Here is a 14,821-nt window from a genome sequence, read left to right as displayed (position 1 = left end):
GGGAGTCTTTCATAGCACACCTAACAAGATGCATGGCTAGAGCATACCGTGGAGGCCACTGCGGAGGTTACTTGGAGCCACCGGCAGTGCCAATGCGCTATGAGAGACTTTGTCTCATTTTTTAAAATTGATGCCTGCCTGGCCATCAGATGATGGCTCCAAGTGGCCTATGCAGTGGCCTTCACGGTATGCACTAACCATGCGTCTTGGTAGGTGTGCAATTTACCAACTGATGAGCCCAACTTAGCACACTGGGGTGAAATGCTGGCAACCAGGAATGAGTTAGCTGGAAAAGTTATAATGTCCAATAACAGACCAATTATATTGGTATTCTCAGAAACTGTCGGCTTTCTTCGCTTTCTCTCGGTATTCCTTCGATGGGACATCCCACAAAGAAGGCCTTTCTATAATATTATTAAGTCGAGAGCGATCTCCTTGCTCCACTCCATTTCTGACTATGAATTTTAATATAGTGCAGAGAGAACGACACACATGCGTGTACTGTATTCATAGCTTAGAACTACAATCCTACTCTTTTCAGGAGAAGCACGTCATTTAAGCTATCTGTTGGCATGGAAACAGCAGGGAAGTTGCTGAAGCTGTGCCAACATCTCACGAACAACGAATTGACTTGACAAGTTTTCCAATTGGAGCCGAAAACACACCAACATGTTAAAAGTATTAATCTCAACATTTTGAGTTCACATGCAAAGTCAATTGGAAGACACAATGACAACATACATGTCAATTTGACATGTTGGTGTTAAATGGTAATCAGAGGAGACTGGCCTTAAATCAAACAATTTGCTTTATATCGCACCGTCTTGTGGCGACGATGGGATAGGAAAGGCCTAGAAGTAGGAAGGAAGTGGCATGCCCTTAATTAAGGTACAGCTCCAGTATTTGCCTGGTGTTAAAATAGGAAACCACAGAAAACCGGTTACGGTATACGATCACGCTATCTCCAATTCACTTTTAGGTGCCGACCGGACCCCCCTAACCACACAGCCAACTCGCCCGGTTTGGTCTACATCAGGGTGTGCATAATAAAAAACCTACCCAGTGACTGAGGGAGATATTGCACATTATTTTAATAAGAGCCTTGATTAATTTGTCACATTTGACAATCACACCTATTAGTACTGAATGGGAATGGTGCCACTCTGTTATGAATTTCAGCCGATTGCAGAGACTATTGATGCGGATGGAATGCTTTTTTTTTATTTATTTTTTTTATTTTTTTTTTGCGCTAGTTGCTTTACGTCGTACCGACACAGATAGGTCTTATGGCGACGATGGGACAGGAAAGGGCTAGGAGTGGGAAGGAAGCGGCCGTGGCCTTAATTAAGGTACAGCCCCAGCATTTGCCTGGTGTGAAAATGGGAAACCACGGAAAACCATCTTCAGGGCTGCCGACAGTGGGGTTCGAACCTACTGTCTCCCGAATACTGGATAGTGTCGGATGGAATGAAAAAAGCCTTGTTTTAAAATACTTTGCTATAAAAGTATTCCTTCTCGGAGTGGGTCCCTAGTCTTATCAGTGAATAGTGCATAAAGAACAGTATTATTGTATTCTGTGGCAAGACAGTAAGTATGTAGACAAAGTAATCTGACATAAGTCTGTTGTGGGCAATTGTCGGATGAAAGTGAAAGTAGCACTGACTAAGGATACCTGATGGTAGAAGTGATGGTGGTTATCTTAATGGGAAGTGCACCTAGGTAATCATCTCCCCCCTTTATTTTGCTATTTGTTTTAATATCATACAGATAAGTCTTATGGCAACGATGCGAAAGGACAGGGCTAGGTATGGGAAGGAAGAGACTGTGGCCTTAAGGTACAGCTCCAATATTTGCCTGGTGTGAAAATGGAAAACTATGGAAAACTGACAGTGGCTACTGACAGTGAGGTTCGAACCCACTATCTTTGGAATGCAAGCTCACAGCTACGTGACCCAAACTGCACGACTAACTGGCTTGGTAAAGAAATCCTCTTAATGCTAATCACAAGCGGTGAAGGAAGAGCGTTCAAATAATGAATTTTCTGGAAAGGAGCAAAGCAAGCAAGCTTAAACATTAATGTGACTGTTTGTACCACTACTGAAGCCAAGGGACATCCAGTTTCACATGCAATCTGAACCACTGGGATGTCACTGTTCATTTCAAAATTCCCCACACACATTGGCTGGGATTCAAACTGGGACCGTTTTGATGAAAAGACAGCAACTATGCCCCTTGGCTATCACAGTTCCTAAAGAGAAGAGCCACGAAGGGCATGAAAATGAAATACTCCATAGGCCTCAAAACCTAATGCCATAGGGGTTGGAATAGAACAGAAATTAATAAAGGGAAGTCCAAAATGAAAGCAAACAGCCTGGAGGCAAATTTTACATGTATTTTGTACTCCCACCCAAAAGGTTGTTACAGATATATTGTACAGGTAACAGAGTACCTGATACAAGGTGGGAATAATGGAAGACGGGTATCAGAATGAAGAGAGAAAGATGGTATTACGAATGAGCACATTAGACAAGAATAACTTGTTCATTTTGATTGGCTTTGGTGGCAAGGTCATATGAGGTGAAAGGAGGAGAGCATATCACTACAACATTAACAGACATGGTTAAGGAAGGCATTGGTGGTGGCAAGATCGTTATAAGGAACAAAACAATGGGATCATCAGTCCCTCTTAATATTTATCACAGGAGGTAAAGAACTGATCCTTCAAAAAGAAGGTATCAGCAAAAGAAAGGCAGGGGGCAGGAAAGACTCCCTTGGTCATGAATATGAAGACAGAATATTCAACTATCATTATCAATGTAAGGGAGTGTAATGCAGGTATCAAAAAATTTGCTACTTGGCTTGTTTTAAAACTTGTCACCTCACATTAGATTTTGAGACAATGGTGGTTATTTTTATGGTCGACTTCTCACAAAAGCCACTAGCTTATGGCTTTGAGCAGTGGGACATTTATTTGCATTCTCTTCTATCTCTCTCTCTCTCTCTTTTTTTTTTTTTTTTTTTTTAAATGAAGGATGGCACCCATCACTAACTGATATTGGAGTACTTGTGAGGGGGGATATAATACTAGTTCATTCCTGACAACATTCTGCACTACAGAATGCGGGAGAGAATTCAGTGTACTGAAGACAGAATTACTCAGACAGCAAAAACCTTTCCTCTGTTTCCATTCTGAACCTTATAGGCCTACAACCAACTAGAGTATGTACCTACATTAGAGATGTGATGTTCTTTGGGAATCTTTTCATCTCCACAATGGTCTGTCACATGGGAGTGAATACTGGAATATAAGCTGTACAAATGCATGCAGATAACAAGAATTAATAAGAACACACACGTGGGAACAATGGCAGGAGGGACTCTGAACTAACAGCTTAAAATCATGTAAGCCTAAGTAATTTCATATGAAGCTGAACACATGAGCTGTTTATGTGAATGAAAATTGGCATGGGTAGTACAAAATGTACCACAATGATTTATTTTATGCATGCATGGACCAGACGCTGCTGTGGTGTCTTAAAGAATAGAGAAATTATGCCATGTTAATTAAAGGACAGGGACGTGCTCTGGCCCTTCTAAACCGAGCAAAAGTAACAAACAGTATGGGCAGACTAAAAAAATGTTGGAAAGGAATAAGTTCATCAAGGAACGTCCGATGAAAGACAGAAGGGAGTACTTGAAACCATGCCAGTCAGCTGGGGTCAGAACGCTGCTGCTCATGCTCGCAGGTTCTTGAGCCCCTGGGGAATTAGTGGACACGAGTATTTCGTCGCCAGAAAGGCCAATTCAAACCTCGTCTTTACGAGAAACAGACACCAGAATTGTTCCAATAAACTGCTCTACATTCTCTTATACATTAAGTTTACACAAGAGCGCTCGCGGCGACTCAAACTAGGCCAGCGAACAACTCTATGCAACAGCGTATAGCGTAACACGGCCCAAGCCACACTTTCCTCCGCCTGCAGCCACTAGCAAGGAACATGCAATTACAACATATGAACGTCACAATACGTCATCGGAAAGGTCAATAAGGAAAGGATCTAAAAAAGGAAATAATAAATATTACGTCCTGTAAATAATTTCTCACCTGCTAAACTTGCGTCTGTATTCTACAGGGTAAGGATCTAAAAGTGAGGAAATGAAAAATCTTATTTCCTGTAAATAGTTTCTCACCTGCTAGACTTGCGCCCGTACTCTACAGCTTTTTCAATGAGATGTTTGTACTGTGGCATATTCGCAGCCGACAGAATAAGCGAGGGATTGGTCGTGGCATCTGTAGGCTTGTACTGTTTCATGGCTTGTGGGGAGAAAAAGAAATACTATTAACAAAAATGTACGTAATTTGCCACATAAACAACACATATTGATGACTATTCATTAGTAATTACGAAAAGGGACAAAGGGTGTGGGTGTACAATTTGCAAAGCATGAAAACGTCGTGCCATAATGATGATGCATTTCTCAAGGTTACAGGTGCCTTAACCTTGACCGACAACCTCCCACTCACGTCAAAACTGCAAGTTACCAACTAGAGAGGAGTTTGTTATCACATTCTGGACTTACGTAAATTACATTAGGATCAGATAGCAATACAACGCACTGAACACAGAAAATACAGTTTACACAGAGGTTAGATCAAATACGGTAAAAAAAAAAAAAAAAAAAAAAAGTAGAAACAAACAATTTACATCATTCATTCATACAAGACCGGCATGAATGCTAAGGCCTTTAACTTTATCTGGCGACACAAATCCATAAACTTAACCTTACCCTCAAAATCTCCAGTGTCCGCAACGACCACCGTGTATTGTTTCAGCTGTGCTAAAGAGCTAGACATTTTGGTTTTCTTCAGTTGTGGCTCAGAATCGGTCATACTAAACGACAAACCCTCCTTTTATACTTCCCTCACGTGGCCAGTAACTCGCCTAGGAACTCACTGAACGAGGTGAAGCGAGGCTAGCTGCCTCCTCTCCCATTGGCTGTCGAGGGGACTGCGGGGAGAGGAAAACACCCACCGTCAATGCAACCAACCAAACGGATCTATTTCAAGATACAGTGCCCGTTCTGCTCTACAGTGACTTGACTGTTTACGATGTTTTAAGTTGTCTAAACGTATGTTGGCGGGCAAAACGAATGTATTTCTCTGCGTGCTGTAACCTGATGATACGACTATCTAATCCCAGAGCGAAAAACTTATGATCGAAACATGAAATATTTGAATTTGACTGTTATAATTCAATGACTATATCCGTTCATATCTGCAAAGTGGCAGCAAGTGGCTTTTCTCTGGTGAAGGGTTGCTACTGGAATCGCGAAGAGTCGAGGGAATCGGGTAACCGATTCCGGAATCGATTCCAAGGAACTAGTGGCACCATTGATGACACAGATATGTAAACAAGCGCAGCACGAATGTGTTTAATGTGAGTTCGTTTTGTTTTATAGCCAGGTCACTTTACAAGCCATGCCTGCTCTCATTATAGTGCCCTGGAGTCGTATACTCTAATGCGACTGTAATTTGACCAGAAAATATGATTCTCTGTTTGAAACGAATCAAATTGTATCAATTGTCAACAAATCAAAACATACGGGGATTATGACGTAATATAATACTACTATTTCAACAAAATACAATTGTACTAAGCAGTAGCCAGGATTTCATTTGGGGGGGGGGGGCATTCATCCAAAATTTTATTTTAATAGGTGTCCAAATTTCCAAAGTTTAGGTGGTGTAGAATACCTAAAAAGGAAATGAGTGTCCTTGGATCCAAGTAAGAGTGGTAGATTCGTGCGGATTCCGGAAACTAATATTAATCTTCTTCTTTGTCTTTCCCCGCTTTGCCCACATCTGTGGGGTCGCCGGTGTGAACTGTGGCGCACATGTGGATATGGCCGTTTAACGGCCGAGTGTCCTTCCCGACGCCAACACACTGTTGCGTGTTTCTTTGGCGGTTGGTAGTGTAGTGTGTTGTCTGAATATGAAGAGGAAAGTGTTGGGATAAATACCCAGTCCCCGAGCCAGAAGAATTAATCAGACGTGACTAAAATACCCGACCCGGCCGGGAATCGAACCTGGGACCCTTTGAACCGAAGGCCTCAACACTGATCATTCAGCCAATGAGTCGGACTCCGGAAGCTAATATTAATATACATCATATATAAAATGCTTACCAAAAGTACATTAGTTAAAACTCCTGGGGTATCTGGACTCCCTGGACGACAACCCCACCTTACCCCCCGCCGGCTACCCCTGTTACTCCCATCCCAACATAACTGCAGCATTTCATATATTCCGAGTATGAAAAGAATGCAAGAATAAACAGTTTGTGTAAAGATGCAATAGTCTGGTTTAGAATAAATACTTGTAATGTTATTATAATAATGGTCATGTAATACGCAATAAAGAAGTGGCATTTTATACAAAAAATGCGGCAAAGAAATACACACACACACACACACACACACACACACACGCACACACATGTCGAATACAGGTTTCCTGCCCATGGCTGGATGATGAAGCCAAGAGAATGATGGCCCACCGTGACTCGTTATTTCGACATTATAAACAAACCCTAGATGGCACAGACTTCGAATATCACCGCATCTTAAGAAATCGCGCAAACCAGTTAATCAGAAATTTAAAAATGCACATATTTCCGGAATTTAGCTAATAACTTAAATTCTAATCGCGCATGGGACCAACTTAGAGCTCTGGGAATAGAAAAACATCAACAGAGACAAACAACTCCTGACATTCCACTTGACGAACTGAACGATTACTTTAGTAGAATAAATATTCAACCTACCCCAATTAACTGCTCCGACTCACCGCCCTCCCCTCCAACCAATCCACCATTCACATTATGGGTGCTGTCCTGCCTATACTACTGACGCACATACTGAACTACTGTTTACTAAATGGAGCTTTCCCTACTGTCTGGAAAACAGCGGTACCTGAGAGTTTAGGCCTATCGAGCTCAATAACTGCAGTTGCTTAAGTGCGGCCAGTATCCGGTATCGGAGAGATAGTGGGTCCGAACCCCACTGTCGGCAGCCCTGAAGATGGTTTTCCGTGCTTTGTCATTTTCACACCAGGCAAATGCCGGGGCTGTACCTTGATTAAGGCCACCACCGCCTCCTTCCCACTCCTAGCCCCTTCCTGTCCCATCGTCGCCATAAGATATATCTTTATCGGTGCTACGTAAAGCAACTTGTAAGAAAAAGGTTTAGACCCACAATCACCCTCTGACTATCGTCCTATGTCTATACTCCCAGCGGTTTCTAAAGCCTTTGAACGTTTAGTATACGAACAAGTTCTGGAATACCTAAATAAAAAGGCTCTTTTTGACCCTTTGCAGTCTGGATTTAAGAAGGGTCACAGTATCGCGACAGCACTTTGGAAGGTTACTGAAGACATTAGAAACGCTATGGATAAACGACTGTTCACTATACTTATTCTTCTTGACTTCAGTAGCGCCTTTGACACTATAGTAATTCCGATTATTATAAAGAAAATGAAACTGCTAAATTTCGATCTGGCTGCGCTTAAGGTTTTTAGTTCTTATCTGAGTAACCCTCAACAGCGTGTAACAGTAAACGATAAGGCCTCTAAATGGAAAATGAAACTTATTGTTGCCCCACAGGGCAATATTCCAGGGCCCCTAATTCTCTGTATTTATATCAATGACATACCATCTGTGACGGGAAATAACACACACCACCTCTATGCTGACGATCTTCATATATATCGACACTGCAAGACAAGATATTAACAATGACCTCCGACGACTCAATATATATGCACAACGAAACTCTCTTATACTAAACTGAACAAAATCTCAGGCAATCATAATTGGATCACGAAAATTACTAAGCTGCTCAAACAATGTCACAATCCCGCCTATCCTACTGAATGGTAACATTATTCCGTACAGTAAAACGGTTAGAAAGCTCTGCGTAATGATGAATGAAACAGTTGATCGGTCTGATCACATGAAAGAAATGCGTAAAAAGATTTTTGGAGTGCTTCACCCTCTTTAACGGCAGAGGGATGTATTTCCATTTGAGCTACAGGCCAAACTAATACAGACACTCATTCTCCCTGTTCTTGACTATTGTGACGTTGTTTTAGTTGAAATGACGAGAGAAGAAACACTTAAACTTCAACGAGCACTGAATTCCTGCCTGCGATTTATTTACAAAATCGGTACGATGTTCATATCACCCCATACTGTCAGGCTGTCTCATGGCTGATGTCTGATAAACATCGGCAGCTACACACATTATAGATGGTGTTCAGAGTAGTAGCTGAAAGTCAGCCACTGTATATTTCTTCTAAATTAATCTTTTATTATCATTTCACAACTTAAATACAGGTTTCATTCTTTCTGTTTCACTGCACCGCACAAATAAAATTAACAGATCATTTGTGGTGACTGTCGCCACATTATGGAATTCCCTGCCAGCTCAGGTCAGAGAAACTAGCTTTTTTTTAAAAATCACGATTTAAGGTCACTTTCCGAGACTACCTGCTGAGGACAGCTGACCGAATGGTTGAAGTATGAATGAATGAATGCGTGCCTGAGGATGTCATTTTTAAGAGTTTTTAATATTAATTAGTTTTAATATTAATTCAGTTAATAATGCATTTACATTAATTTTCAATTCTATTAATTTACGTAGTTTTAAATATTTTAAGTGTTTCAGTTATTTAAGATTCTTATTAGCATGTGGTTAAGTGTACGAGAGGGCCTGGATCCCTAAATTCGCCACTGTACAGAAGGCACTAATAAATAAATAAATAAATAAATAAATAAATAAATAAATAAATAAATAAATAAATAAATAAATAAATAAATAAATCTTGATCGCCATGTGTTGTATAGAGTCAGATGGTTGAGAATAAGATTGCTGGATCAGTAAAATGATGAACCATGTCTCAGATAGTACTGTTATAGATGCATTTCGGCTTTGAATCTCACACTGTAAAACACCTCTGTTCGAGATCACCGACCGGCCATTCCACTGTAAGATTTTAAAGGCCATTTACAGTGACGAAATCCCGGTCACTCCATGTGAGATTTATGCTGGACAAAACGGAGGCGGGACAGGTTTTTCTCCGGGTACTCCGGTTTTCCCTGTCATCTTTAATTCCAGCAACACTCTCCATTATCATTTCATTTCATCTATCAGTCATTAATCATTACCCCAGAGGAGTGCGACAGGCCTCGGCAGCCGGCACAATTCCTATCCTCGCCGCAAGATCAGGCTTCAATCAATCAATCAATCAATCAATCAATCAATCAATCAATCAATCAATCAATCAATCAATCAATCAATCAATCAATCAATCAATCAATCAATCAATCAATCAATCAATCAATCAATCAATCAATCAATCAATCAATCAATCAAAAATAAATAAATAAATAAATAAATAAATAAATAAATAAATAAATAAATAAATAAATAAATAAATAAATACTGATCTGCATTTAGGACAGTCGCACAGGTGGCAGATTCCCTATCTGTTGTTTTCCTAGCCTTTTCTTAAATTATTTTAAAGAAATCATCCCTGACCCGGTCAATGACTGGAAAACAGGTTTTCATCATTACAGTGACGAAAATATTGGTAATCATGTCGCGGATTGCTGTTGGATGAATGTTGCTGGATGCTGAAGGTTGAAGCTGACGTACCATGAGCATAATAATATTGAATATTTGCTCGATAAGTTGGTCGCTGTTTTTAGCAGGATTTGATGGTACCCGATGGGGTTGGGGAGGGTATGGATTGTAAGTAAGTAATCGAAGTAAGATGTAAATGTAGAGAAATATAGGCCAGTTGAGAAATGGGGGGAAATAGGATTTAAAAGGTTGTAACGGTCGTCTTGAAGGGGTTAAAGGATCTGGCATTTTACGCTGAGAGGCGAATGGGCTGTTGAGCTGTTTGTTAATTGTTGAATCGGGAAAGCCCTGCTGTGTTATATTTCATGATGCATCTTCCTTCATTGGTGGTTCTGCTGTAACAATTGGTGTAAAAGGTTCATGTTGTCTTGGAGTGTTTCTTAGTTTTGACATGTTAGAGGTTACAGAGATATTTGGCATGGGGGGAAATTCCACCTGACTTTCATTAACCGGTGTCCGTGACGCTAAGTTTGCGTGCGCTCTGCGCAGCCACTTGCGAAATGTTGTTAAAAGCCATAAGTTCCCGAACAGAAATTCAGTTTTTATATTCTGGGTAGTTTTTATCAGTGGAAAAATAAGCTCTTTTGCAATGAACATAACATGGAGTCATTAAATCCGAACACTGACTAATATCATGAGACCCTGAGCAACGGCTACAGTGTTGGGCACTTCGGAATTGCAGACTAGAATGATTGAATCTTAAACTACGTTCACATTATCGCACGGACATCACGAACGGTTGTACTGGGCGTAGAGTTCCGAGTAAGTGAATATAATTACTGGCAGTTGTTGTGGACGAAAGGTTAACAAACTGGAATAGGCTTTTTCTCCCCGCGAATAATCATAGTGAAGCGCTTTACACGAACAACTGGTAACGGTGTTTGTATCTCCCGTAATATTTCAGTTTCACTAAGTGTGGGTTCGACATTTTTTATCGAACCTTGCATTTGAATTACACTAGACGGAATGTAAACTTCTAGGTTTTGTTTATGAAAAAAATCATATTTCACTAGTTGATTCGTCACTGCTCCTGAAGTGGTTTCAAGTCGAAGCCTGTTTCGCCTATGGTTTTATGTCCTGGATGTTTTGACGACACACGATGTGCTCGTTAAATAACATCCTACCAAGCGCCACTGGATGGTAACTATACACTTCTTTATTGACACTTTCAACGATAACAACGAAAGGGCCGTGATCATTGTGACTGTACCTATTTTCGCTGCTATTGCGAGTTACAACTCTTGGATTAGTTTTTGGTTAATTTATAGATGGGGAAAAAGTATTTATTTCTCCCGCAGCTGGTCCATCAGATATATCAGAACTATTCATGGTATCATTTGAACCAAATATTACTTATCTAGACTCACAGAGCGCGCTGATGCTATGCGGAATATTGAACACTTTCGCCCATCGCCATGTTGCGGGCGCTTCAGCTTCGAATGCATGGTTAGCACGTGGTAATGTTTACAGTCCCTTGCATGTTTTCGATTGAATCATGTCTGTTAGTGGATCTGTTGCAGTATTATATGTGACGGAGTGATACTATATTGTCAAATATCTTCAAGGAATGTGAGAGCTTGTACGATAAGCTAGTTACATTTTTCGGCAATATTAAAGGGAAGTAAGTTAGGCCTTATGTGTGGAATGGAAATGTACCATATTCACCAGGGTGAATTCATGTGCAACCTTCATTTGTACAGATCGCTATCAGATGGGATCTGGTATTTCTTTTCACATGTGAGTAGAAATTGAACTGTTAAAAAAATGACTTTCAATGACTATAATCGAAAACTAAACATTTTTAACATTTTTTTACATTTTATACATTTTTATTCACAATCAGTATCTTACATATACGTACAGAGGTAATATAAGATACAGTGTGAATCCCACATAAGGTAAACTTGTGTGTGGGCTTCAAAAATACAATAGCTAGATTATGTACATCATGGCATCTAGTGAATATCATTTACTCCATTATCATTTGGTGATATTTAATTAGAGTAATTTTATGAACTGTTTTTCTGCATTTGGTATAATAGGCCTAAACAGGAAGCTGGAAAGGAGGGGTATGGGTTTAAGGAGAAGGTTGGTTTCTTAGTAGAGAGGAATAGTGTACAATTTGATTTAAATATTATAATGGAAATTTATAAGTTGATCTAGTTTGTAATAATTGTTAATGAGCCATGCGAATAGCCTTTTCTTCAGTGTATTCTGATTGCCACTGATCACGTCCACAGGTAATGCATTGTATATCCGTGGTCCTAGACAACTTAGATTTCTTTGTCCAAGTAAAGTGTTCCGGCGTGGTATACTTACTCCAGTTCTGTCTTGCAGCCTAGTGCAAATTTTTGGCTTGTGTTCTTTGCAGAAGAGCTTTAAATTTTTATAAATGTATAGGGTCACTGACTGCACAAATAGCTGCCGTATGTTAAGTACCATGCTTTGCTGGAACAGTTCGTATGTTGGAAACATCAGTGGCTTTTTGTACATGACTTTCAGTATGTAGTTCTGGCATGTATTTACCTGAGCCAAGTGTGAATCAAGTATTCCACCCCAACTGTTAATTCCATATTGCAGTTGCGATTGAACTAAGGCAAAGTATACAGACTTCAAGGCTTTTGTTGAAATAACATTTCTAATTCTGTAAAATATATAAATAAGTTTCTGAAGTTTATTGATCAAATTTGATGCATGAAAATTCCATTTCAGATAACTATCTATAACTATCCCTAGGTATGAAACATGTATTGATTTCTGTAAAGTATAACAGTTGCAGCTTTCAGTATTTTTGCAAGTTGGTATGTGGAGTTTTAGTGTTAAGTTGTCTGAGGGTTGCATTGTTTTATTATGCGAGAAGCAGAGGAACTTTGTTTTATTTTCATTTAAAGTATGTAGGTGGTTGTTTAGCCATTTCTGAACTATGACTAGGGTTTCTTGAGCTCTGTTGAAGGTGTCCTCCCAAGTTTCACCCGTGACTGTGACTACCGTGTCATCAGCATATGAGTTAATTTTTGCATTACTGTTTAGCTCACACAGATCATTGTTATATAACAGAAAAAGAATTGGTCCTAACACTGTTCCTTGGGGTACTCCGATTTTTACTTGAGCACTTTTACTTAGAGTATCCTTGTTTCTTACCTTTTGTATTCTGTTAGAAAGAAAGCTTTTAATTAGATTTTGAGGAATTCCACGAATGCCTACTTTTTCAAGTTTTCTGAGGAGTATATTGTGATCTACGGTATCAAATGGTATCAAATGCCTTTGTTAAATCCAGAAATATAGAAATAGTCCTTTTGGAGTTATCAATGGTTTTATACAAATAATCAGTTAAGGAGAATATTGCATCTTGAGCACTAATTTTTGGTCTAAAACCATACTGATTACAAGGTGGTTGATTCAGACAATGTATGGACATTAAATTTAGAATATTTAGGCTTCTTCTTTTCCCTCTTTGCCTCTTTCCAATTCAGCAGGGATAAGTTTTTATAACTAAACAGCTGTTCTGAAAAAGCATACATATTTTTCGTATAGACTGTGTACCGGTATTACAAATTTGATAAACCTGGGCCTAGATAAGATATGACTGATAAAGCTTGATGAAACCCTTTTAATATTAGGGTGGGGGCGGTAGAATAACACCCATGGTAACCCCTGCCTGTCGTAAGAGGCGACTAAAAGGGGTCCCAAGGGCTCTGAACTTTGGAGCGTGAGTTGGCGTCCACGGGGCCCTTAGCTGAGTCCTGGCATTGCTTCTAATTACTTGTGCCAGGCTCCTTACTTTCATCTGTCCTATCCGATCTCTCTTAGTCAACTCTTGTTCTTTTTCGACCCCGACGCTATTAGGTTCGCAAAGGCTAGGGAGTCTTTCATTTTCACGCCCTTCGTGGCCCTTGTCTTACTTTGGCCGATACCTTCATTTTTCGAAGTTTCGGACCCCTTCCTTTTTTCTCTCTGATTAGTGTTATATAGAGGATGGTTGCCTAGTTGTACTTCCTCTTAAAACAATAATCACCACCACCCCAACCACCACACACGTAAACACTGTACTTGCCGGGCTGAGTGGTTCAGACGGTTGAGGCGCTGGCCTTCTGGCCCCAACTTGGCAGGTTCGATCTTGGTTCAGTCCGGTGGTATTTGAAGGTGCTCAAATACGCCAGCCTTGTGTAGGTAGATTTACTGGCACGTAAAAGAACTCCTGCGGGACAAAAATCCGGCACCTCAGTGCCTCCGAGTACCGTAAAATAGTTAGTGGGACGTAAAGCCATTATTATTATTATTATTATTATTATTATTATTATTATTATTATTATTAGTTATTTTTTTGTTATTTGCTTTACATCGCACTGACACAGACAGGTCTTATGGCGACGATGAGGCAGGAAGGGGCTAGGAGTGGGAAGGAAGCGGCCGTGGCCTTAATTAAGGTACAGCCCCAGCATTTGCCTAGTGTGAAAATGGGAAACCACGGAAAACCATCTTCAGGGCTGCCGACAGTGGGGTTCGAACCCACGATCTCCCGAATACTGGATACTGGCCGCACTTAAGCGACTGCAGCTATCGAGCTCGGTATTATTATTATTATTATTATTATTATTATTATTATTATTATTATTATTATTATTATTATTATTATTATTATTAACACTGTACTTACTACGTAGGGGCGACAGCGGGAGCAACTGTCCCAGCACATTGGAAATTTATTTACAGTATTGATCTTACTTTTAGTTTTAATATTACTCCCGAACTCTTTAATTATGTCTCTTATTTCTCATATCACAGAGCCATACTACACCGAGTTATTTTCTACATTCCAAGTGTACCACGTTCTATTAAATAAAATGTGTTATCCACTTAACATTTGTCTTTTATTTCTAATAAGTCCACGAAACCCTCCAAACCCTGCGGCCGTTACAATAGTGACAGCCTGCTACGATTTTTCCTACGGGGTTGGGTGTGAAGTGAGACGAATCTTCGTAGCGAGTTTTTACGACCGGAAGCCCTTCCTGACGTCAACCAGATCAGGGGAGTTAATGAGATGAATTATGTGATACATGACAGTAGGAAGGGAGAATGGCGTGTGGCCTGCGAAGAGCTGGTGCAGGTCTTTCGAGTT

The 14,821-nt window shown here is 40.1% G+C and overlaps 1 protein-coding gene across 1 annotated transcript in view; it reads right to left on the bottom strand.

Moving 5' to 3' along the window:
* Positions 1-4,967, bottom strand: part of Taldo (transaldolase) — a 50,742-nt gene extending 45,775 nt beyond the window's left edge. The window contains exons 1-2 of the mRNA XM_067143016.2: positions 4,789-4,967; positions 4,192-4,315 (exon numbers count right to left, since the gene is read on the bottom strand). Of these exons, the coding sequence (XP_066999117.1) occupies positions 4,192-4,315; positions 4,789-4,891 (227 nt within the window). The 5' untranslated portion in view covers positions 4,892-4,967. The remainder of the gene's footprint in view (positions 1-4,191; positions 4,316-4,788) is intronic.
* Positions 4,968-14,821: the final 9,854 nt, after the last annotated feature.

Source organism: Anabrus simplex, chromosome 3 (assembly GCF_040414725.1).
Source record: "Anabrus simplex isolate iqAnaSimp1 chromosome 3, ASM4041472v1, whole genome shotgun sequence".
Taxonomy (NCBI): Eukaryota; Metazoa; Arthropoda; class Insecta; order Orthoptera; family Tettigoniidae; genus Anabrus; species Anabrus simplex.
Note: the sequence above shows the minus strand (reverse complement) of the source record. Positions and strands in the feature narration are given on the sequence as shown.